Consider the following 26,718-nt stretch of genomic DNA (forward strand, 5'->3'; position numbering starts at 1 on the left):
CACTGTTTAACTTGAGATTCTCCTTTGAGATCTCCGAGCCAGAGGAGAACCAGAGGTTGGGAGATCAAGTCTGCTCATAAATGGGGCATATTTAGATGCCATTTTGAACCAAGGGGGCAATTGCAATCTCCAGAAGCTGAAAAATAACAATAGACTTTGCCCCAGAGGGGGTTATACTCACATCCACTATAACAGACAGCTGCTAGGAAACAATGAGAGAACAACATGGCTGCACAATGGCTTCTGCCCAGTAACATAAAGCTTTCATTATATACCTTACATTGAGTCATTTTCTCTATATTATCTATCAAGATTCTATGTAAGGAGCAAGGTGCATGGAGAGGACTTTACTACGTACTCAGACTGTATAGAATATATAGGAAACATAAGATGTGAAGTTTAGTCTTGTTCTAAACTAATTCATTTTTCCCTAAGTTTGGGTTAAGGTGCCCATACACGTGAAGATCCGCTCGCTTGGCGAGATCGCCAAGCGAGCGGATCTTCACCCGATATCCCCACCTATGGGTGGGCCATATCGGGGATCATGTAGGCTAATTATGATGGCAGCAATGGGGCAGTCAGTTCGGGGACTGCATCAACTAGCCAATGTGCTCCCGGATCCAACTAAATCTTTTTTAGCCTTCCCGATCGATATCTGGCCAATTTCAGGCCAGATACTGGTCGGGCATGCCCCTCGTTCCTGCCCCTACACGGCACGATAAGCTGGTGAATCAGTCCAAGGGGCCGATATCGGCAGCTACAATTGCCCGTGTTTGGGGACCTTTAGGGGTGAAGTAACCTTTGGTTCGTCTATCTGTCCAGTAGAGGGAACATGATCTTCATGAACCACATTCATTCTGTCCTGCTGAGATCATGTGAAGTCCGTGTACTATATAAGGCACACGTCGGAATGCTGGGAATATCTACTGGCATCTAGAGACTGGCCCCTCTATACACATTCATGCTTAAAAACAAATATGTCAGTTCATTTACATTATTAAAAAAATCCATCATTTTATAGAAGAACGTGATGAAGGCAAGAATAGGTCATTAGTCCCTGGTTTTGGAAGTTGATCTCTGGGGACATTGCTTCCTTGCTGACCTGATCTGGAGCACTCTGAAATTTAGAGTGTCTAGATATGGGATTTACATGGTGATTGTCAGGACCACTTGACATTTTGCGATGACATCTGGGCCTAGAAGGAAGCTAAACACTGGATGAGAGGCTACAGACCAATATGTAGTATCTGGATAAGGCTTAATGGATTATGGCCTGTTTCTCAGTATGTACCTACATCCGTGGTCCAAACTTTGACACCATTTATTTTTAGCCTTTTCTCCTGTCTAGCTTCTCCTTGGTCCACACTTCATCCCAATAGTGATTAAATCTGGTGACTCCATTAAGATCATTTCATTCCAACCTGACATGGCCTGTGGCCAAACAACTGTGTCTGCTTTCACTGGAATCTCTGTCCCCACTTTCCTCCCATTCTTCTCCAGTACCTTCCCTTGGATGTGACCAAATCTCCTCTTTCAATGAACTTGTCTCATTCCTGCCTCGGCATTAGCTAGAGTGCCCAACTGAACTTGACTTTGGCATACGTCTTGAGGTCCAACTGTGGGTCCTTGTCTGCTAAGTGCTCTAAAATATATATACACACCCCACTATGGTCACTCTTGTCCAGTGGGTAGAACCTAACATAGTTAACTGAATTAGAGTCTCCACCAGAAAGTTCTTGGTGGGGTTCCTCATGTGTTTGAATTTCTCTTTCCTTCACATGGACAAAACCAGAGCTGCAGTAACAACTTCACAGAATGGAGTTGACATCAAATTTTGGCATCATTAATGTTTCAGCAGAGGTTTGTCATTGTGGTCTGCCAACAGGTTCCTGCCTAACGCACCCTGTCTGATCAATACGAGGAATATTTAAGTGGAGGAGTTCCTTCTAACGTATTTTAGGTACAGATTTACAGATACAAAAAAGAAGGCAACTTTCATGTTGCAGGCGTCTGATATCTTGGCAAGTTCTTCACTGCCACAAAGGGCCTTGAAAATGTCACAAAATGCCTAATGCCACAGAGAAATCACTTGAATATGAGCATATCATAAGCAACATTTTGGCCACCAGTCAGATCTTCACCAGGCAGCAGTGCATAGATAATAACCCTGATAGGTCAAGATAAGTAAAACATCTAGGTCCTTAATCCTGATGAAGCTGCAAAGTTAGCAGAATGTTGGTTATTTTATGACCATATTCAGATCAGATCTCCAACCCCAAGACAGTGATCCCCAACTATCTGCTCACCACCCCCTTTGATGCTGCTTCCAGGGGCCTCAAAGTAGGTGCCCATTTTTTAATTTCTGGCTTGGAAGCAAGCTTTGGAAGCACAGAGACACAGTTTTACTCCAAGCCAAGCCTCCTGAAGGCCAGCAGTCCACATGGGGCCACCAAATAGCCAATCACAGTCCTTATTTGGCATTCCCAACCTTTTCATGCTTGTGTGCCACACCAACATTTTACATCTGAGGGGCTCGAGGGTGAAAAGGGTTGGGGATCCCTGCCCTGGGATATCATTGCTGCATATATACATGTCACTGTCACAGTACAGGAAAATAAGTTCTATAGGGTAGCACCGTAAGGGACCTGGGAAAACAGAATTTTAATCCTGTTATCAGGCCAAACTTAAAAAGCAAATATACATTTTGTGTCTTTCTCCATTTTGTTACTAGTAGGACCTGCCGCGCGAGCCGCACCAGTGCCAAACAGGTTAATAAATACTGTCTCTTCTGAGTATATAAAATATAAACTCTGGTGAAGTGGGGATGGGGGGGTGATCATGGAAGGCTGTGTGATTGTCGGTGGCTGTTATCTGCTCTCTGGAGTCACAGATCGCTGTACGGCGTGGGCGCAGGAAGAACAGCATGCTTGCTTGTAGTAGCCATAGACGCACAGTCGTGCTTGAACCACCACGGCGCAATTGTGATATCGGTCCCGGCAGTTTTCATCTAAAGGAGAGAAGAAAAAAAATTCAATGGAGAAACAAAATAAACAGCGGTTGGGTTTCCAGGGGTCCCAACTGTACAGGACAAATGGGCATCAGGGCTGAGAGGCATCTGGCCAGCACTTACCTAATGCAGCAGAGCAAGGCTGCGTGTTGCACACTCTCTTATCCTCCGGCTTGGTATCCTGGTCACACTGCTGACTGAAGCTCTTGTCTGACGCTAAGCACCGCACTTCCCGCATCTGCAACCCTCCGAGGCAGGACTGGGAGCACTGTGGGAGGGTTTGGAAACCATTAATGAGATATCCGTGGGAATTTAAGACAGGTTTTAAACATGGCTTCCTGCTGCAAACAACTCACTCCTGCGGTGAGTCCCAGTTGGCTGTACAGAGTGAAAATTGTTACATTCCCCTTTAAAGCAAACAAGCATGTATGTGTATCACTGAGTGTGTCAGTGATGGTTATTATAATGAGAGAGATTATGGCTCTAGAAAAAGCAACTGGAAGTTCTTGAAAAGAATGATTTCCATTATCTTAGAGGAAGAAGGATGAGGATGGTGTTAAGATGGCCATACACGTTAAGATCCGCCAGCTTGGCGAGGTCACCAAGTGAGTGGATCTTCTCCTGATATCCCCACCTATGGGTGGGCGATATCAGGTGAATTTAGGCTGATCGAATTAGAACGCCAGTAATAGGCGCAGTTGATTCGGGTAGCGCATCAATGAGCTGATGCGGTCCCCAATCCGACTAATTTGTTTTAACCTGTCCGATCGATATCTGGCCAATTTCAGGCCAGATATCAGTCGGGCAGGCCTGTCGTTTGTGCCCTACAAGGGCCGATAAGCTGCAGAATCGGTCTAAGGGACTGATATCGGCAGCTACAATCGGCCTGTGTATGGGGACCATTAGAGTGTTTGTCTATGCTTCCATGCTTGGGCACTCACCGCACTCCAGGGGGTAGTGAACCAGCTGGGCCCACACGGCCCTGCATTACAGCTCTGAAGCGGAAGGGGTTTTTCTAAATGGGAGCACTCCGACGGATCTGTGACATTAAACTCTGCCCCCAGCTTGCTCACGCAGATCACGTCGCGCTTTTGGGAACCGTCACCGCAATCCGCAGAGCACTATGGAAAGAATAAAGCCATTGTTTAGCATTGAACTGATGAGTATGTGGACAGGGGCAACATGCAAACTGTAACCCCTTGGGGGCCTTCATTATCATTTATTGATGACTCTCTGTGGTTGCCATAGATAAGAAGATCTATGCAAAATAAACGTATTACATTTGCCCAGGTGCAGTTACCCATAACAACCAATAAGCTGCTTTCTTTTCAATAGTTAACTAGTAAATGCTGCCTGTGGATTGGTTCCCATAGGTGAATAGACCTGTGCCAAATGTAAATTTTTTGAAAATGGATGTCTATGCGACTAAAATGACACAGCAGACCAACCTATGAGCGGCTAAAACATTTAAGGAGATGTTCCCTTTAAATATATAATCATTAGCGCCCACTAGAGGGAGCTGTAGGCATTCTTTGCAGCGCTCAGTTGCTGATTACAGCGACTGATTCTCTGTTGGTTTCCTCAGCGGAGCTGCCCAGTAGCATTGGTGGATCTGATACGCTTTTTTCTCAATTATTTTTGCTCCAAGGGGGGTAATATAATGAAAATATATCAACATCTGCTCCATTGTACTAACTTACAGCAACTAACAAGCAGAAAGCATTTGTTGGTTAAAATGAAACATCTGATTGGTTTCTGAGGGTCACTAGACCCAAAGCAAACTTTGCACCTGAGTCACAGATGAGTTTGGATTTTCAAGTATCTCGTTTACCTGTGTCCAGGGTCCGGTGTACCACTTTACTGTGCGCTCGCAGGGGCCACTATTGCACACACGCATGTCAGATGGTTTGGAGCCTCCGCAGCTCTCCTGGGACTCGTCTGTGGGGGAACTGGACAGGCAGAATACCGAGCGCCTCTGGATACCGGTCCCACATTCCGTGGAGCACTGCAATGCACACAAATAGCTACTAGGATGGACCTTCTAAGCTTTACCAGTAAAGATCAGCAGAAATGGTGCTCAAACTGTGCATGGTTGTCCTACTACAGGCCAGGTCAGGACTGAGATTCAAAATAGGCCCTGGCATATCAAGTACACAGAGGCCCACACAGCCCCCCCACAGGCCCAATAAATAGTGACTGTCTATGGCATCTTACAGCAGCCCCTCTGGCATTTGCCAGAACCCACAGATTGCCAGTCTGGGCCTGCTAGGGGCCTTGGAGCAGTTGCAAGTGTGGTTAGACTGAATGCCAGTTATGGTAAAATTTGGGGAGGAGAATGCCTATTGCTTATCTAGATACCCCAAAAAGAGCAGCATGAAGGACACTTAAGGCCCCCATACACTGGCAGATCTTCTCCTGATATCCCAACCTACGGGTGGGCGATATCGGGAGAATCCAGGGTAATTCGATTGTTTGGCCCTGGGGCCAAACGATCGAATTATAATGACGGGCATAGGTAAAGTCGGTCCGGGGACCGCATCAACGAGCCAATGCGGTCCCCGATCCGACTAGATTTTCTAACCTGCCCGATCAAGATCTGGCTGATTTCAGGCCAGATATCGGTCGGGCAGGCCCGTCGGAAGTGCCCATACACGGGCCGATTAGCTGCCGGATCAGTCCAAGCGACCGATATTGGTAGCTACTATAGGCCTGTGTATGGGGACCTTTAGGCAAAGCTTTATAGAGTATAAAAGTACTAATCTGCTGCTGTGCTGTATCACACAGAAACTAATCAGCAATTAGCTTTTATTATTGAAACATTTGCTTCATTAAAGCTAATTGCTGATTGGTTGATATGCGATGTTAACAGGTTTGCACATTTATTGTCACATAACCAGTGAGAAGCGAGTGCACTCAGCTGTTCAAGACCCTACCAGCATCATTAGTCAGGACTTACTATAGGACTCCATTCATTGTGGAACCAGCTTCGGACACACGGGCCCATATCGCAGGCCTCGTTGGTTCTAGGGCGCAGTCGGTTGCTGCATTCACCATCGCCCACCTCATCACCTTGGTTACTGACACAGCGAACGTGTCGAGTCCTCTGGCCCAGCCCGCACATAACGGAGCACTGTGGGAAAACAAAAACGTGGTGTCACACAGTTGTGGCACAGGGCGGCACTCTGAATCTCTTGCTATGTTAAAAGGAGAGATGTACTTTAAATGGACAATATCTTTGCAATAAAGGGAAAGTTATACCTTCAATGTAACTTTTATTCTAATATAAATAAGGCACTTTTTATCCCTTGAATGAACTTACTGTGCTCCAGTTGGACTGGATCTCCCAGTGGCTGCAGATACGGAGCTGACAGGTCTGCGTTACGTTGGGCTTTACCAGATGGCTGCATCTCTGTGGGTGCACCATGGTGGTCCTGTTGGCGTACATCTGGCGACAAAGTACTTGCCGGTGCTGTATTCCATTTCCACAGGTCCTGCTGCACACTGACCAGTTGCCTACATCCCAACTGTAGCAAAGCAAGGAACCGAAGAATAGGTATCACTGGATCAGTTAAGTTATACCTGCCTGGAGCACTGAATAGGTACATCAATCAAGGACTCTCTATAGTCCTCAGGCTTCCAGAAGCCACTGGGTTAGCTGTCCCTGCTGTTACACCCTTACATACATTTGGGCCTTTGTTGTTAGTGGAAACCCTGTTTCTCATAGAATAGAGGTCGATGTAACATTCCATGGGGATGTAGAACCGAAAAGCAAACTGAGACTTCATTGCCAGGACTCCAGCTGGTTTGTGGAGCTTGGTCAATGCCTGTGCTCTCCTCACCAGATATAAGCTGTCCATATAGTGGGCTGATTAGCCTTTCTACCTCATGTTGACGGGATTACATTATTGCAATAAGTTATAAAGGCCATGGGCAAGTTAAGAGAATAAAAATTTGCAAAGGCCCAGATGGTCATCTCTCGAATACTGGCCAGGCTTTGACTGAAGGAAGAAGAAGATTCCTCCTATCTTTGAGAGAAAGCGACCCAGGACCAACATGTACTTGCGAGTACTAACAAATTCCACTAGGGGGTGATGTAAGCCCACATTCTCCCACTGCCTCCCTTTGCCATTCTACTTACAACGATCACATTGATCTGACATGTTTCTAAGAGATTAAGATTAAAATATACAATAAGAAGCCAGAGAGGTGCAGTGTTGGGACTTACAAGGCTGGGCAGGGCTGAGTGTTGCACGCTTCCTCCTGGGGGAAAGGCTTATTGGACAAGTCACACTCCTCCTCGCTAACCTCCTCTAGGGAGTTTCTGGAGACGCACTGGTAAACTGGGTACCAGAATCCTGCACAAGGGAATAGAAACCATTATTAGAGGCAAAAGGGCTTTTTTTCCTAACATAGGTGCTACCCTGCACGACTGCAGTTGCCAATAGCCAAAACAAACTGGTCATAGGTTGCTTCTGACAACTGCACTAACAACCAATCAGCAACTAACTCAAATCGGTCAACGAAAGGGAAGTTCTGATTGTTTGCTATGGGTTACTACTAGGGAGCAAAATGTTTTCTTTTTTTTCTTTGGTAGAGGCCACATTACCTTTGCCACAAGAAACAGAACAAGCAGTGCTGCCCACTCTCTTCCAGAAGAACTGAGGTTGTTCTGGCCAGTAGTGAACTGGAGGTGACTGGAGAGGGGGGACACGGATATTCCGTTGCAGGGTGCTAACGGGTCTCTGTCTCGACTGGGGTGGTGGTACTAGAGGTCGGTCATCAGGAGGCTGAGTTCGCGAGCCTGTGTTTGCAAGAGTCTCACTGGCAGACATCGATCTTAGTGCTCCTACAAAAACACTGCATGTTACAAGAAAGCAGAATAAAATGTTGATGGCCATATTGTTTTCCTGGAAAAAAAAATTTGAACTGAAGAAGAAGAAGCCTTTGAGGTTTGGCATGTTTTGCTGCCATCTTTTAGTTGTGTTTTCTGGAGCATTTGTGCCTTTCTTTTTCTGGCTGCGGCAACTAAACCTTTGTGGTTAAATCAGAATTTATAATCTTAAAAAAGTTATGCAGCTCCTATGTTTTATTAAAACATCACAGGAACACCTTAATGTTATGGGCCCTACATGTAAGATGTAGTGACCTTTGGCACTTTCTGTTGCAGGACTAGAAATTCCAGCAGTAGAGCACCCTGAGGATGCTGGGAATTAGACCAATATCAGATCAGGTTTGAAGCAGGTAAAGAAACCTTTGACTAGGAGAAGATCAACCAATAAGTACGCACAATATCAGGCTGCCCAGATTTTAGTAGCCCTACATGTGCCTCAACTTGTAAGTTTGGCTTCCAGGAACAATCTAAACCAGGGATCCCCAACCTTTTTTATTTGTGAGCCACACTTAGATATAAGTGTTGGTGAGACACACGTGAATGTGAAAATGTTCTTTGGGGATGCCAAATAAGGACTGTGATTGGCTATTTGGTAGCCCCATGTGGACTGTTGGCCTGCAGGAGGCTCTGTTTGGAGTAAAACTGTGTCTCCATGTCTCCAAAACTTGCCTCCAAGCCAGAAATTTAATAATGGGCATCGACTTTGAGACCACTGGGAGAAACATCAAGGGGGTGGTGAGTAACATGTTGCTCGTGAACCACTGATTGGGAGATCATCTAAACCAACAATGACAACCAGTGGTTTGGGAGGAACACGTTGCTCACTAACCCCTTGGATGTTGCTCCCAGTGGCCTTAGTAACAAAACTCTATCCAAAATCTTCATGGTTTCAAACCCACTAAGCCCATTCCGATCTAAGTCTAGACTTGAACCTAAAACAGCCCCAATTATGCTAAGATTCATCCCTGTAGACTGGGTGCTCCTGGTCCCTTACAGTCTGTTTCTACAAACCACATCAAGCATTTAGAGCTTACCATATTCCTGCTGTGAAGGGTTGGACTGATGGCCGGAGGCATCAGCAGCAGTTGGAGAAGAAATAAAGAACTGGAAGGAGATACCAGGATTGTCCTGCTGGAATATCATCTGTGTGAGGAAGAAACATAATAGGGTTAAAGGAGAGATGTCTATGAAATTCATAACTGGAATGAGGTGCCTGGTTTATTAAAGAACTTATCTCCCCCATGTAACCCTTTTAGATAATAAGGCTAAACGGCTTCTATGTAAACAAGGAAGAGTCAAATATTTTGTTATTAATAAATGAAAGAGATGTAGGATATAATGATGCAGTTATATCCGGGATGCAAGGCGGATAACCCCCTAAACACACAAGATTTCAGCTAATTTAGCAAGAAGCAATTAAACCATTCCAACCGCCCTTTCCATTATCCCTGACTGTATTTTTTAGGTCAAATGAATGCTTTGTAAACATCATTCTCTTCCAAAACGGAAATGAAGAAAGAAACATGCAGATGGGTGAATGTAATTCTGGTTTATTAGGGATAACTGAATCTAAGCACTAATGGAACCTCTTCCCTCTCTAATGCATGTTACTTCCAAGAGGATCTCTGTTGGGCAGGATATAGCTTGCTTGATGGTGTAGGATAAGGACATAGCTGGACCCTAGCCCGGGCGGCAGTTGTCAGGTCCATGTCTTCTAACACCAACACCAGAGAGGGGTTATTAGGTACACACTTCTTACTGCCAAAACCCAAGCTTTGTAGACATCTAATATGATGAGGGCTTGCTTTGAAGACCTATGTACCTGGAATCTGTTTAAATTTGGAGTACCCCCAGACTACACAACTAGTAGTTTGTTCACCTTCCACTGTCCAGTCAATGGTTATTAAGTGTAACAGTCACGAACACCCTGAATGACTAGAGCGCCACTATGTACACTATATCCCTGCACTTCTCTGCTTTCTTGCTCTATGCACCTTTACAGTGATTTCTAATATCCTTATCATTTACAGTAGGGGGTACATTACCCCTTATAATACATAAGTGATACTCAGAGTTCTCTGTATAACTCAGCCTGCAGCCTTGTGCCTTTATATGGTCACAGAACCCCTCAGTGACTTCTAATATCCTTATCATTTACAGTAGGGGGTACATTATCCCTTATAATACATGAGTGATACTCAGAGTTCCCTGTATAACTCAGCCTGCAGCCTTGTGCCTTTATATGGGCACAGAACCCCTCAGTGACTGCTAATATCCTTATCATTTACAGTAGGGGGTACATTATCCCTTATAATACATGAGTGATACTCAGAGTTCCCTGTATAACTCAGCCTGCAGCCTTGTGCCTTTATATGGGCACAGAACCCCTCAGTGACTTCTAATATCCTTATCATTTACAGTAGGGGGTACATTATCCCTTATAATACATGAGTGATACTCAGAGTTCCCTGTATAACTCAGCCTGCAGCCTTGTGCCTTTATATGGTCACAGAATGCCTCAGTGACTGCTAATATCCTTATCATTTACAGTAGGGGGTACATTATCCCTTATAATACATGAGTGATACTCAGAGTTCCCTTTATAACTCACTATACTTTATCCCTTATAATAAATGGGGGTTATCCCTTTGGTTTGTGCAGTCTGTCTGTCTCTTCAGTTGAAAGGAGCATCACTACTGCGTATATTCAATGGAGACAAGAGTGAATTCAAGTGAGAACTGGCTATGAACCAAGAGGAAATACCAAATATACAGACACCTATGATCTAACCCAATGCATATACGTGCCAGGAAGCTATTTTATGCATGCTCTCATTTACGTTTGGTTAAAGCTATCAGAGAAGCTACTCGCACAAAGGGTTGAAGATTCCCTATTGGTTTATCTAGAAGCTTCAGTAAAATGATCTACACACAATAATGAGCAAGCAAAACTCCGTCCCCCCCCCCCCCCCCCCCCCCCGTTGACACGATTCAATCAACAATTTCTGTATCGTGCCAAACTCTGCAACGGCAAGAACTTTCAGCAGGAGAATGCAACTTTGTGTACAGAACATTCCGTCTGTGCATATTTAAGTTTTTGTGTATTTATTGTAGTCAAAATGGAATTGGTCTATGGGTTGTGATGTGCAGAAACAAGTAATAAGACAGATTCCACGCATGGAGGTAAGGGCAAATATGCAGAGATGGAGAGTCCTATGCACACAGGACAAGGAATTTTCTATTCACAAATTCCCCTATAATGTCTAAGGGAAACCATATGGCAGCTCTTATGTACTAATAGAAAATACACACAGTTCTGGTAACAGAATAAGCTTCAAAAATGGAGGGGGCCAAAGTAGACTACTATATGGGTGCATAGAGTCCGTTCACTCACAGCTTGGTGGAAAAGTTCTGTATGAATGGCAGCCCCCAGTCAAAAGACAGATTGGGAGAGGGGTGATGGATCTAAATTCAGACTGGTCCTCCTCACCCTCTGTGATATCACAGAGTAATTCTGCCACTTGAATCGAGCCAAGGACATTAGATTGAGTGTGAAAAGGAGCAGGTTAGGGTTAGGATCAAATATTTCCAGCTTGCATATCACTTATCCAATGATTTAGGGTTCTTGTGGTGTTGCCTCAGCTGTGGGGGTACTAACTCCTCATATTGGGCACCTCTACTCTGAACTGGGTGCTGTGCCTACAAGGGAACAAAGGGACCTGTATGTCCCATGGGACACTGCCAACAGGAAATTACATGACTAGTTGGCAGGAAATTATATAACCAGTGGGGTTCTCAGGTCTGGTAGGTGACCCAGTATCCTCCCATAATATAAATGTAAGCTTAGTTCTAGCAATGAAGTGGTTGCTCTTCACAAAATGGTGCTGCTGGCTAAAGCAAAACTATAAAGGAAAAGCAAACCAGATGTCTGGAATGGGGTAGCTAACTAGGTAGGTGCGAACACTGTGAGTGAGTGATTGGGGAGCTAGCGGGTACAGAGAGTGTGCGCTTTCCGCCCACATCTGTCCATTTTCTATTATATAGATGTGTGAAGAACTATATGTAATACAGTTGGCGAGTGCATTGGTTCTGAAGGCCAGGGAGGGATATGTGCTGTCATATGTTACACTACACACCTGCTATAAGAACATGGCGTGTGCGCACTCTGTCCTTTTCCTGCCAATGGCAAACTAAACAAATGCGTTGGAGGGAGAGGTTAATTGCACCGTGGAAAATCACACTTTCCATAAGATCAGCCCATGAGTCAGAATAATCTCCAGTGCAAGTGAAAAGTGTCGGATCAGTCCAACGGGGACAGAGTTCACTGGGGCAAGTGAGGAATCTTAATCAACGGAGAGTTAGCTTCAAGGTGATATTCAATTTAACATTAACCAAGGCATTTGCAAATGGTCCAGTGTCGTTCCTAGGGTCCCCTTTACCCTAGCAACTGAACAGTGGTTTGAAAGATAGAATGGAAGATGAACAGGACAGAAGCAGAATAGTAATAATACGCCTCCAGAATAAGGTTGCTGCCTATCTATTATTAGCAGTCGTATTATTTAATTGTGTCATTTTTGTGTTGTTTTGACATTTAATCAAAATTCTTAGTTATAGAGATACTGGTGTTTTCATAAACTTTGGGCCGGAACTGAGGGAAGTGGGCCCTCTGTGCAACAGGAGATAACTTACTCAGTTCGGAAGTGTTATCTATATATATAATTAGAGCCCCATGTTACTGTTCCTAAAACAAACAAGTTATTTAAATAGAGTCGCAGAGCTATGTTCCATTCTGGCTTTCAGCAGGATGAGCGCATTTATTGGGGTGTTCTTATCTTGTTTTTCCTATCATAAGAAGAAAAACAAGAGAAATTATTGCTGTAACTGTAGGGACTTTCTGACACCCCTCTAGCATCGGAGCAAAGGAAGGACAGATAATCTGGTGGGTGCCAACCCAGCATAGGGGTGATGTGTTCCCTGGTAAATAAAGCACCCACCCAGGTTAGACAGGGTCTCTTGACAATGTCATTTCCTTGAAAAAACATTTAGGGGCACCTTTTGCCAGAAGATGACATAGTGAAAGCAAATGCCGACCATTCAAGTTATCTAAGATATATTGCAGATGGACATACTGGATGGCCAAATGCTATTGTTTTGGTTGTTTGGGCTCGCAGTCTTAAATGATCTCTTAAGTTCTGGGGCCAGGCTTAGGGAACTGTTCCAAACCATTATTACATTACAAATCATGAAAAGGCTGCATATTTTTTAATTGATGTATATTGCAAATTTGCTTGAAACTATATGAAAATTTTCAAAAAGCTTAAGTTGTGTTTGGGTGGAAGTAGGGCTTTGTCTGACCCACCAAACAATCTTCTTCATTGTACAACAATGTACTACATTCTGAATCAACAAAACATACCTACAAAATTTAAAAAAAAATCTATCTATCTATATATCTATCTATATATGCCACACCCCATCTCCAGTATAGGCTACTCTCTGTTTCAGCTGAACTTCAGGTACTGTCCTGTCTAATCTGGGACAGCTGGTATGTATGAGCACAGTGGTTTATTTATGGTTGAACCCTGAGCCTTAGTACTGCATATTCACAGGCATTCTAGGCACAGGACATCACATAGTGATAGGTACATATGACCACAAGGATCACTAACTAATTTGAATTGTTTGGGAAAAACATTGGACTACTGCAATGTTCCCCTGTAGTAGTGGTGCACTTGTGTGTGTGTGTTTATATATGTGAGAGACAGGTCAGTATAGGATTGTGTGTGCTGGGTTTACTTGGAAGAGTAGAACTTGATGGACTCTGGTCTTTTTTCAACCCTGTGTAACTATGTAACAAGTAATAACACCAACACACACCCATACAACCCAACATTATCCATTAGAAACCCGGGCTCATCCCCAGTTGTTCCTAACCCATTCATTTCAGTTCTTGCTAAGCCACTCCCCCGTTCTGATCCATGACATAGGACTGTCCCACCAAATAGTTAGAAAGTATACATCAACAACTGTGTAAGTTACACACAATCCTGTCCTTGCTTTGACCCAACCACCATAGATATCAGAGGGAATGTTGTACATCATCCTCCATATCACAAAGGAAAAGTTGATTTTTTTTTAATAATGCTTTTGTGCTAAAGGAGAATCCTGAAGTATGATAAAGTGATGTTGGCCCACCGAGACCCTTCCTGATGAGCAGGGGGTGTATCCTATCCTTGGACTAGGTCTGCGCACAAAGCTACTGTAAACACAGCTGCAGCTTTTCTATGGCTTATGGACATTTTTGCCTGAGATTTATACCCATGAAATGTTTTTTCCTTTCTTCAGCTTAAGTTTTGTCACCACAGTGTAACAGATATGATTCTGCTGCTTCCCCGTAGTTGGGAGCTTTGCTGTAAACAGATCATCAATTTCTCACAAACTTGGACAGCCGCCATGATAGCCTATTATGTGAAAACAAAATCGGAAACCTCTGAAATACTGATGCTGTCCTGATAGCACCTTAAATCATTTATAATGTAACGGCCTGACACAGCCTGCTCATGGGGCTTTCGGCAAATAGATCATTTACTAGATATTGGCACTGGGAACGGCCCTAGTGGTTGCTATATACTTAGTCCTCCACTTTATTTCTCATTAAATAAGAAGAGACTTTATGCCAGTGAAAGGCCATTTTTGTGCCTATGAGTGGTTTAAACAGAGTTGGATTAAGGGTGTACAAAAAGAGGCCACACAGAGCAGCATCTGTATGTATAACAAGGCAATATGGAGTTTAGACATATTCCATTCTTCTTATATTTGCCCTAGATATGACCTGGATAAGTGCTAACTAAACTGTACTCACATACACATCCAGAGCTTCGGATGTAGGACCAGCTGCAGTGAAGGTTTCCCCCTCTTGCTCTTCCCGTCCTGGCTGAGTGTAGATAAACACAGTTCCTCCAGCTTCATATCTCCCAGCGGGGTCTACTGCCCAGTTACCATTGATAAAGGATTTTCCCGTCCGGCTCCTTAAAGCTAAAAATTAGTACAGTTGAATTTTATTCCTGCATCTTAATTAAAGCATAGGGGCCCTTATATCTGTAGTAAACCCTTAATTTTACAATTGAGGACCCATTGGCCAAAAGATTAAGTAGCCCAATATGTCCCACCACTTGCATGGCCAAATGGGGCAGATCTTCTCATATATGTTCAGCTTTACCTTGTTACAGGTCCAGATATATGGAAAGTCACAAAGATTAAGTTGGCGATCTTTTCCCGATATCCCCACCTACGGGTGGGTGATATCGAGTGAATTTAGGCTAATTCGCATTAGGACGCCGGTAATAGGCGCAGTCGGTTCGGGGACCGCATCAAAGAGCCGATGCGGTCCCCGATCCGACTAAATTTTTTAACCTGCCCGATCGATATCTGGCCAATTTCAGGCCAAATATCGGTTGGGCAGGCCCGTCTTTGTGCTCCTACTCGGGCCAAGGGACCCATATTGGCACAGCTACAATCAGCCTCTATATGGCCATCTTAAGAGTAGGGAGAGTGACCATTTGCCGTGGGCAGCAAGCATCAGAATAATGAGTGAAAATGGTATTGGAATGGGTAGTTGTGCTACAGTATGTTAGCAAAATATTTCTGAACTTTATTTTTACAGATGGGATGACGTTTTGGATAAATATTATGTATGAATCTACTGTAGTGTTGAATGCAGGTATCTGCCATGAGTTGACTCACCTAGATAGTTTGGACTCCATGTAAGTTCTCTCACTTTGATTTGGGTAGCACCTTTGGGAATCTCCAAGATTTTGTGGTAGCCAATGGGAACGTTGGTTTCCTTGAAGGTCCCAGTGATGAATTTGCAAGTAGATCCATCTCCACCACAAACTCCACAGGTGTCTAGAGTGCTGTTAGACCCCAGGATGCCATCACAGCCAGGAGACTGCATAGGAAAGAAACATGTTCATAATATGGTCTTATGGTTAAAAAGTGATGATAGGGCAAATATTTGGCTTTTTCCCCAAAACACAGAAACATTTTCATATGGGATATTCTTCAATATTGACATTGGTCACAATACTTTTACTGGAGTGGCCCATCCACATGGATATCTAGGAAAAAGTTCCCCAATAACCTGCAGTAATGAGTTCTTGTACAAAACCCAAAGTATTGATGCAAAGCTGCCCTTGCAAATTAGAATTTGTATTGCTGTTTGCTGCTCTAGGCAAGAGCCTGAGCTTTATCCTTATAGCTTGTTGCCACGTTAGCATACGTTAAACTAAGGATGAAGGGAAAAATAATTATATTTAAGAAATATGGCTCCCTGAAGGGTGTGTTATATATAATGGAAAGACATTGATATTAAGTCCTCCCTAAGCCACTGAGCTGATTTTCCTACACGAGCAGTATGGAGAGACACCTGCATTGGGAAGCTGACCAAACAACGGCTTCCCAGCCAGGAAAAAAAGACATGGATTCCATCTAAGCTTTAGGTTACAGTGACATCCAAGTTTTCCAATGATATCACAATCTACAATCAGACATTGCCATAATTTAAAGAATTTGTTCCTTTTAATGTCTGCAGCATTGGAACAGTCTGTACATGCACACAAAAAGGATTTAGGGATTTTTTTGTATTTTGGGAATTCATTGCCACTTTCCTGCCTTAATTACTGGCTGCCTTGGTGTGTGTTTACAATAATATTAATCTTTCTAGATCTTTACAGAGGTAACATTTGTAATACACAGTGGCCAACTTATATATCCGGGGCAGTGTAGGTTCTGGGTTACTACCTTGGGTAACTGCTGCCCTAGCATAAGCCTAGGGTTTTAAAATCGCTATATTCAACATGTGCAGACTGGAGTTAGAAGTTATTTTTATGTGCTTGGAGCTATAACTCAGAGACGACCTAAAAAAAGCCACACAGACTACCATAATGAACCTTAGCTGTATAGTGACAAACCTCAGTACCCCTGCAGTACACTGCAGTATTTCACATAGTTCACAGTGTCCCTGTAGGGTGCTCCACATAGCTGCCCTGTGTCCCTGCCTAAAGTACTTTACACAACCCACTCCACAGCCCCTAATATATGTACCAAGGGCCCTGATGCCCCTAAAGTACTTTGTAGTCAGAGAATATTTACACTATACTGTGCAGTATATCCAGTGTATTGGGTACCCTAACACCCCAGAATGGTCTGGACTGGGACTCAAAATAGGCCCTGGCATTTACACAGAGGCCCAAACAATCCCCATAGTGACTGTCCATGGCATCTTACAGCAGCCCCTCTGGCATTTGCCAGAACCCACAGATTGCCAGTCTGGGCCTGACCCCAGGAGTATAATGCAAGTAATAACTGTTTGTATCCAAACAGTATGTTGCACAGCTCCAGTTCCTCCATAACAAACTGCACAATAGAAAGTGACTCCATAGTGGCATTACATTGCCACCACATTAAATACACTACAACCCTGTAGTACAATCCCACTCCCTAATTACATTACACAGGACCAAAGTACCTCAAACAATTACCGTAATACTCCTAGCCACTCTGTAGTCCAGATCTCATGCACTTCTACGTACAAGTACTTTTTGCCAATATATTATTCCAACATATTGTTCCAATGTATTTCCTAAGGATGGATAAAGCATTACTGAATTCAGTGATGGAAAGTAACCCAGCCTTAGCCCTGTCAATCCATAACTTCATTTTCCATGCAGCTCTGTGATTTAGGACTTGGCAGCAGGTTATGTTTTATCATTTTTTGTTGCTTTCATCTTAAAGAGGCACTTGAAAATGATGATGGGTGGTTGTAAACTACAAGCCGCAGGACCCTCCGGCAGCCCCTGAGAACTCATCTGTGGGACAGTGCAGTGACTGGTGGGAGCCATAATGCACTTTTTACTCCTGTTCTAAGGAACATAATTCTGCCCTGTCTGTTTGTGCCTCGGGTGCTTAAAAAAGGTATATTGGTGTTATGAACTGTGCTCGAAATATGCTTCTGTGTCTGAATTCCCTGTACATACGAGTAAAGCAAAAATCTATCCTCAGATACCACCTGCATTTCGTTTCTCTGAGTTTAATTATTCCAAAAACCCCTCCAGTCCTGTAGTCTCTGCATCTCAACTGAATTAATCTTATTCTCTTCTTCAGGGTCCAAAGACCAAGTTGGGAATGAGATGCGAGCTTGGCTGTGAGTGGATCCCTGCCCTTGGATATATGTTACAAGGAAATTTTCCCTGCCAGACCAATCCCCTGGAATGACTATAGAAAAGGACCTCATTAGGGGGAAAGCAGACTTACTGGCTCCTGGCATAGGGCAGCGTCCCATATATATATATATATATATCATGGCAGGAGAAGGAAGGTGTGAGCCAGAAGGGCCTTGTGATCACAACCAGGCCCATAAGTTGCAGAATAGGCCTCAAACTAAATAGCAGAACATCAGCACAGCAATGATAGCAAAGCTAGAATCATACCTCAACCTCCTGACTTTGGTTTAAGTGTCTTACAATTTGTACCATGCTGCTTCCCTCCTGATCCCTATTCATTATTTTTATACATTTCACTTATATTTACTTATACTTGCTACATTGCTTGCTTGCTACATACCATTATGCCTATAGTCATAGGCAGTTAGGCACAACTGCCAGCTTACTGATCCCAAAAACCTTCTCAAGTTCTACCTGGAATCACTGTACTAGGGATACATGATGGTTAATATATGAAAGGGGAAGTTCACATTTAAGTTAACTTTTAGTATTTTATAGAATGGTTTATTCTATGCAACTTTTTAATTAGTCTTAATTTTTTTTAGTTTTTAAATTATATATATTTTTCTTCTGCCTCTTTCCAGTTGTCAGGTGGGGGTCGCTGACCTCGGTAGCCAAAAAACAGTTGCTCTTTCAGATTACAATTTTGTTATTGTTACTTTTTATTACTTCTCTTTCTATTCAGGCCCTTTCCTATGCATCTTTCGGTATTTGTTTCAAACCCCTGCCTGGTTACTAGGGTAAACTAAAGCCTAGCAACCAGACAGCTGCTGGATAGCTGCTGGACAGCTGCTAAACAAAAAGCTAAATCATTTAAAAACCATATATATGGGCACATATATATATATATATATATATAATCTCTCTCTCCCTCTCTCTCTTTTAGCTAGCTGGTCAAACTTTGCCTGTCTTACTCTAAATTATTATTTGTCAATAAATAAAAGCAGTAAGAAATATATTTCTATGCAAAAATACACAAAATAAATATTAGTTAAATAAACTAAATTGGTAATTTATATTTGATTTTGATAAAAATATAAACTTGACCTTTGCTGCGCTAGGCAAGAGCCTGAGCTTTAGCCTTATAGCTTTATATTTGATTTTCATAAGAATATAAACTTGACCTTTATATATTTTTTTCGTAATAAAACATAATGGACACCAATTGGATGGACTCTATAGTACAGAAGAAATGTGGATGTTAAGGAAGGCTTATTGAGCATATATTTTTGTTTAGAGCCTTCATTTTATGTTTCACTGAGAGGGAATATACTCAGGGAGCCAATGCAGTCACACTGATCTCCCTGCCTGCACAGACAGCTATTTTCTGTTCTGCAGCTTGAGCCCAATCCTCTTTGGCATAATGTTTAACCTTCATTCTTTAACCCAACTCGTACATCCAACTCTATTGTATATAATCTGGCTTCTGAGACAGGAGCAGCTCCCCTGCCTGCATTCCTGCATGTGGTTTGGACAGTTTATAAAGGCATTTGCTCTCTTATTGCCCTGAATGCTTACAGCCGACATAGATAACCAGATGTTGTTGGACTGTATCTCAATAATGATATATAGATGTTTCGGTGATTTGTCCTTAAAGGACTTTACACTGAGCAACTTTATCTGTACATAGTTAATTTGGGTTGAAAAAAGTAAAAACTCCCTCAAGTTCACCCTTCCAAATGACCCCCAGTGCACATATATACACATACCTATAAAGCCTATCTATACATTCACACATATAAAACTATATACCAATATCTATACTAGATGATGAGATCACAATAGCCTAATTATGTTTTTTCACGAAGTCATCCAATCCACTCTTATAATAATAAGACAGCATCACCTGGCATATCTCACCCTAGGCTGGGCCCTCTTAATTCATAAAAAATTGAGGCCCCCTTAGCTCATAACAAGGTTCCAGATATATAGAAACAGTCACCCTGCTATAGTTCCAGGGGTACCCAGGGCACAAATAAGCACTCACCCCAAATCTCCCCCTAACTGGCCTTCAGGCTGGGCCCCATTAGCCCATAACAAGGTTACAGATATATAGAAACATTGGGGTAACAGTCACCCTGCTATAGTTCCAGGGGTACCCAGGGCACAAATAAGCACTCACCCCAAATCCCCCCCCTAACTGGCCTTCAGGCTGGGCCCCCTTAGCCCATAACAAGGTTACAGATATATAGAAACATTGGGGTAACAGTCACCCTGCTATACTTCCAGGGGTACCCAGGGCACAAATAAGCACTCACCCCAAATCCCCCCCATAACAGGCCTTCAGGCTGGGCCCCCTTAGCCCATAACAAGGTTACAGATATATAGAAACATTGGGGTAACAGTCACCCTGCTATAGTTCCAGGGGTACCCAGGGCACAAATAAGCACTCACCCCAAATCTCCCCCTAACTGGCCTTCAGGCTGGGCCCCCTTAGCCCATAACAAGGTTACAGATATATAGAAACACTGGGGTAACAGTCACCCTGCTATAGTCCCAGGGGTAGCCAGGGCACAAATAAGCACTCATCCCAAATCCCCCCCTAACTGGCCTTCAGGCTGGGCCCCCTTAGCCCATAACAAGGTTACAGATATATAGAAACACTGGGGTAACAGTCACCCTGCTATAGTTCCAGGGGTAGCCAGGGCACAAATAAGCACTCACCCCAAATCCCCCCCTAACTGGCCTTCAGGCTGGGCCCCCTTAGCCCATAACAAGGTTACAGATATATAGAAACACTGGGGTAACAGTCACCCTGCTATAGTTCCAGGGGTAGCCAGGGCACAAATAAGCACTCATCCCAAATCTCCCCTTAACTGGCCTTCAGGCTGGGAGATTTGGAGTGGGCACCCCTGGAATTGTAGCAGGTTACAGATACAGAAAATTGCTGTAAGTCACTCTGCTATAGGCTGAGCATCAAGTGTGCTACTCTTGGTCTCCCAGGGGATCATTTCCCATAATTAGGGATCCCCTGTAAAGCTCCGCAGTAAAGCTTCTCTTTGTTCTGATAGCCTTACCCACATACACACACTATAATTACCAAACACTTTCACTGTTCAACATTCTGCGCTGCAAGAGTTAAGTTATCCTAACAAGCTACCTAGGTAGTTGTGTTTTGACAGAAAGTGAGTGTTACAGACTGCATATCTCAGCCATACCTCCCTGCCCCTGAGCACTAAAAGGTGACTTTCTTCTAGGACGGTGCAGTGATTGCAGCCCTGAGGGGACGTGTTTTATGAGATCCATAAAAATGTATGTAGGGAACGTGCAAAGCAAGACTCCAGCACTCCTTCCACTCCAGATGCTGCTGCGTTCCTGTTGTGGATACAATGCTTGGTTACGAGGCAGGGCCTGCAAAAGGCAGAATGGGGGATTAAGAACAGTCCCTAACGGGATCCCGACCCTTTTTTTTTCGCATAGATCTCTCTGCCATGCACTTTTAATGGCTTGTAAAGCAAAGCCTGCAAAACAAAAATTGCACTAATGATGAGGCCATTGGCCAAGATTTTAGTTTAAAAGTCCCCCAAGTCCTGATAATGTTGAAATTCTTCACTGGAGGTAATGCCTTTGATCACGGGGGTCCATACGTATGATTATAAAGAGACAAGGAGGCAGATTTACTAGCTGGGAACTTGCTGCTTTAGAAGCTGCAGGTAATTCTTTGCTGAGAATTTAGAGTTGTTATTAAGAATGAGTGCAGGGGGTGCATCATATATTTTATTTAAAGGGATATGAATGCTACATGCAGCTGACTGATAGAGAAAACCCATGTTATTAACACATGAAAGAGGGCTAATTGTACAACACAAATATCTGTGTCAAGTTGTACCAGTAAAAATGCCAAGTACCAGTTTGTACTTGCACTTATCAATACTTGCGCCATTTGCTAAAAAGGATAAGGCCCACCACCCATCCCATAGATGCAATGAGGCCCTGTGCATTACCCCTGTCTGCAACTTGCACCTCGTACTTCCTGGTTATACAGCGCAGTATGTGAAGATAAGAGTTGTAATTTACAAAGTGTAGGGCAGGGAGTAAAGTGCAAAAAAAGTGTATGTTCTTTGCACTTCCTCCCCCTGCCCTGAACTTTGCAACCGGGATGCTGGACTTGCCCCCCAATAAATATTCTCCTACCAACATTTGGCAGCAATGTGTTTATAAGGGGCAGATGAGAGAGGGAAATATATATCCCCTCTCCTGCCCCAAACCCACATCTGAATGGCATGCACGTTAGGAATATCTGCAGAAGAAAACAACCAGTTTATAGCCTAATAAGTCAAATCTTATCAAATTGACATTTACATATAAAGGTCCCCATACACGGGCTGATTTTAGCTGCCGATATGGGTCCCTTAAGGTCCCCATACATGGTAAGATCCGCCCGCTTGGCGAGATCACCATGCGAGCGGATCTTCCTCCGATATCCCCACCTATGGGTGGGCGATATCGGGGAGCTTGAAGTTAAAAAAAAAAATAATCAAATCGTTTGGCCCTGGGGCCAAACGACAGGATTATGTAGGCGGCAATGGGGCAGTCGGTTCGGGGACCGCATCAACGAGCCGATGCAGCCCCTGATCCGACTGAATCTTTTAACCTGGCCGATCGATATCTGCCCAATTTCAGGCCAGATATCGGTCGGCCAGCCCGCTCGTTTCTGCCCATACACGGGCAGAGAAGCTGCCGAGTCGGTCCAAGGGACCGATATCAGCAGCTTCTATTGGCCCGTGTATGGGGACCTTTAGACCGATTCGGCAGGTAATCGGCCCGTGTATGGGGACTACCGACGGGCCTGCCCGACCGATATCTGGCCTGAAATCGGCCAGATCTCGATTGGGCAGGTTAGAAAATATAGTCGGATCGGGGACCGCATTGGCTCGTTGATGCTTTCCCCGGACCGACTTTGCCTATGCCCATCATTATAATTCGATCGTTTGACCCCAGGGCCAAATGATCGAATTAGCCTAAATTCCCCCGATATCGCCCACCCGTAGGTCAAGCGAGCGCATCTTAAGATGTATGGGCACCTTAAGTCAATTTTGCCCTTTATCATGTATTTCTATGAGGCACCATTTTGTGATGGTCTGTGCATCATTTACTGATTACCTGACAGGAAGTAATGCGGCTCTCTCTGTAACAGGAAGAAGTGTGTCAGTATCAGCTTTGCCCTTGGTTTGTGTGTGAGCCGAGTGCCACATATGAGGCAGAGGGACAGACTTTAGAGCAGTATTTCAATATAGGATTATCCAGTGGCATAAACTACTAGAATAATAAGCCTTTATTTATAAGATACAGTGTTTAACATTAACCACGGGCAATTTTATATAATATATTTTTGTTGAGACCTGCAATGTTGAGAGGTATAATGTGCCTTTAGGTTTAATTTCTGTCAGGAAATGGAAACATTTACACTGCCAGAGAATATTTAATTTTCCAGCACATTTTTCCACAATAGATTTTGCTCCTTTATAACCCCACATGAATTTTCCAGAAATACTACTCTAAGTTTTATAGAGCATACCAGGATTGCTGGCCGCATAGACTACGATTGCTAGAAGTATATACTATTTTATAACACTATTTTATTCCGAATGGAAGTCTGTTACCTGTAATAAGATTTACTGACAAAATAATTCACCAAAGCACCTATAGTGGCAGTAAATGTGCAGCCTCCTAACTGAAAAACTGTATTTACTGCCTTGCCTTAATAGGCACCCATGTCACACATGGTCTCCTTGGGAAGCCATGTTGTCTCTTGCTATAACTTTTACACAGTGTGGGGCCTTTCTCAACAAACTTCCCTCTCTCTATCATGTTCCCCGGCAACTTTTCTGCATCATTTAGACACAAAGGTCCCTATTGAATATTGTGAATAGGGGTTGAAGACACATGGGCTTCCCTCTTCCGTTCAGTGAATACAAATGGCCATATCAAACTGTGAGTAACATCTCACATTATTGTATGAAGATAATAGCGAAGACATCAATGGGGGTGCCTGGTGGTCGGGCAAAACAAGTAGAACAACAGCACATTGTACCACGGGCTATAAATTCACCTGTACATAATAACACTGCAATCCTTCCTTAACTTGTACCCAATAGAAAAGAAAGTATTAAATGACTTCCCATACCTCTGTCTCTCTAAATCTTCTGCTTTCACCATAAAACATGTTCTTTGTTGTGTAAAGGGAAACTATACCCTGCATTTACATTTCCCTTCCATGTATTTGGTAGTATTAATACATAATATACCCCTAATGGAAATGTTATATTAGAAGTCAATAAGGGGCTCTGGGACCATATAAAGGCTGAGTTATACAGGGAACTCTGAGTATCACTCATGTATTATAAGGGATAATGTACCCCCTACTGTAAATGATAAGGATATTAGCAGTCACTGAGGGGTTCTGTGACCATATAAAGGCACAAGGCTGCAGGCTGAGTTATACAGGGAACTCTGAGTATCACTCATGTATTATAAGGAATAATGTACCCCCTACTGTAAATTATAAGGATATTAGAAGTCACTTAGGGGCTCTGTTACTATCTAAGGGCACAAGGCTGCAGGCAAGTGGCAAAGTTTTAGCTCAGTCCTGTCTTCATGAGACAGAAGAATATGAACATGTTCTAAGGCTGATTGATTTAGTGGAAACTTAAGGCCATAAAGTGCTATTCCTGTGAGGATAATATGTTTGGGATGACTAACATATTGCTGCTAGTACCCTGTGCCCTTCAGTCTAACTGCTAGTAAAAACACAAATGGGAGATGCCTGCCACGTGTCATCAGCTAACTGAGACCATCTGCCTCCAGTGTGATTGAGGCCTCGCAGAGTTATGGGAAATACAGATACAAATTCTGATATTACGCCTTTCTACCAATTTCCATTACATAAATGTTGAAAAACAATCTGATGCTATTTGTCTCATTTACGTAATCTAGGGGATTGGGGTGGGAGGGGGATTGGGACTTGAAACTGTTCAGTTTTGCAAGAACAGTCAGGTTGCTGACAGGAAGGTACCAGAAAAGAACTACAAGCTGTATAGGATTATACTATACATTTCTTTTATGGTATATTTTCCCTTTAACCGAAACCCTACCAAATGTCCATGCTATAACGTCAAACAAAGTACTGATGTGAAAAGATAAACAGATGAGGCTGCTGAGATCATGGTATTCCGCTCATTTTAATAGTGTGAGATAATGGTTTCTCCCTTGTGAACCCTGAACATATTGCAATGATCTGATCACGTTACTGCCCTCCCCTGCTTCCCTGCCAGGTAAACTATTTAACTGGAGGTCAAGCTGAGTAGCTGCTGCCTGGCAAAGGATGCTGGAAATTGTAGTTCCGAACAGCTGGAGGGTGATATGACAAGTTTGTGTAACAGATCTATGATAGAAGCCATATTGCCTTTGGATGTTATATACACAGCCCAGCAGTGATTACTCACTTTTGGGATTTCTACAAGGATTTTATTCATTATTATATTGTTATTATTATAAGTATTATGGCACTTTCCATATGGTCCATCATAGGCCCTCTCTGTGTTCAGAGTGTACGCCTGCCCTGATCCATAAATATCTATAAATTTGGAAATCAAAAACAGATTAGGTAGAGTGCTGAAAGGCAGAACACAGGGAGCCGGGGTCTCCCAAGGGAGTGCTGGCTTTGTGTTCTTTGGTGTATTGGTGGTGTGCAATGTGGAACAGGGGTGAACTGTACACTATAATTGTGTTCTCCTCTGGACAAATGGGTACCATATGGTACTGGCTGTGCCCTGACCTCCTGTCTGTGGTACCCTGATTGTAACTCAAGTCATATCAAGTCATGTGACTCCACAGTCAATTGTGCAATGTTGAGTTTGGGGGTGAGGCCTGATTGATAATGGCTGCACTCTTCCATTATGCCTATTTTGGAAATTGTTTGACCAGTGCTTATCGGTTTGTGGCTATAATAAAAAGTAACACCCTACCAGATCCAAAAGATGGCATTGGGGTACTCTCTAAAGAATTTACTTATTCAATCCCTGAAGTACCATCATACATTATGAATCATTATACCATATTGGGAGCCATCTTAACTACTCCCTTTTAGCCTGATATCAGATGCCACCTTCTGTCATCTTTCAGTAGGGTGAAGGTGCTGCCACACCCTGAAATGGTCATGCACATAGTTCATATTTTCAGAATAAAAGTAGTATTTTCAGAATAACTCCATACAAGCATAGCTGGGCCTTATGTTGTGCTGCTGTTCCAGCCTGATCCAAGCCTCTGAGGGTGTCCTCCAATAGTTTTATACATCATGGAATATATGTTGCTCTAACCAGCTTTGGCTTTCTAAAGCATGTACAGAGTATGTACGGGGACAACTTTGTAAGTATGGATCTTCTCCATAGAGCTTTACCTCTTAGTTGGTATAGTTAGTCCTATATGTACGGTTAATTGTGTTAACTCTCAGTTGGTAAAGATAGTCCTATATGTATATCTATATGTAAGCTCAATCATGTTGGTCATTTTAGAGCTAGCCTAAACCTTATTATTATTAGA

General features: G+C 43.3%; 1 protein-coding gene across 1 annotated transcript in view; it reads right to left on the bottom strand.

The window, feature by feature from the left end:
* Positions 1 to 2,363: 2,363 nt before the first annotated feature.
* The window catches only part of adamtsl4 (ADAMTS like 4), a 111,859-nt gene continuing 87,504 nt past the window's right edge, over positions 2,364 to 26,718 (bottom strand). The window contains exons 7-17 of the mRNA XM_002935457.5: positions 15,641 to 15,845; positions 14,760 to 14,932; positions 8,933 to 9,041; positions 7,614 to 7,853; positions 7,233 to 7,362; positions 6,327 to 6,531; positions 5,964 to 6,137; positions 4,839 to 5,012; positions 3,949 to 4,128; positions 3,131 to 3,275; positions 2,364 to 3,007 (exon numbers count right to left, since the gene is read on the bottom strand). Of these exons, the coding sequence (XP_002935503.2) occupies positions 2,868 to 3,007; positions 3,131 to 3,275; positions 3,949 to 4,128; positions 4,839 to 5,012; positions 5,964 to 6,137; positions 6,327 to 6,531; positions 7,233 to 7,362; positions 7,614 to 7,853; positions 8,933 to 9,041; positions 14,760 to 14,932; positions 15,641 to 15,845 (1,875 nt within the window). The 3' untranslated portion in view covers positions 2,364 to 2,867. The remainder of the gene's footprint in view (positions 3,008 to 3,130; positions 3,276 to 3,948; positions 4,129 to 4,838; positions 5,013 to 5,963; positions 6,138 to 6,326; positions 6,532 to 7,232; positions 7,363 to 7,613; positions 7,854 to 8,932; positions 9,042 to 14,759; positions 14,933 to 15,640; positions 15,846 to 26,718) is intronic.

This window comes from Xenopus tropicalis, chromosome 8 (assembly GCF_000004195.4).
Source record: "Xenopus tropicalis strain Nigerian chromosome 8, UCB_Xtro_10.0, whole genome shotgun sequence".
NCBI classification, from domain to species: Eukaryota; Metazoa; Chordata; class Amphibia; order Anura; family Pipidae; genus Xenopus; species Xenopus tropicalis.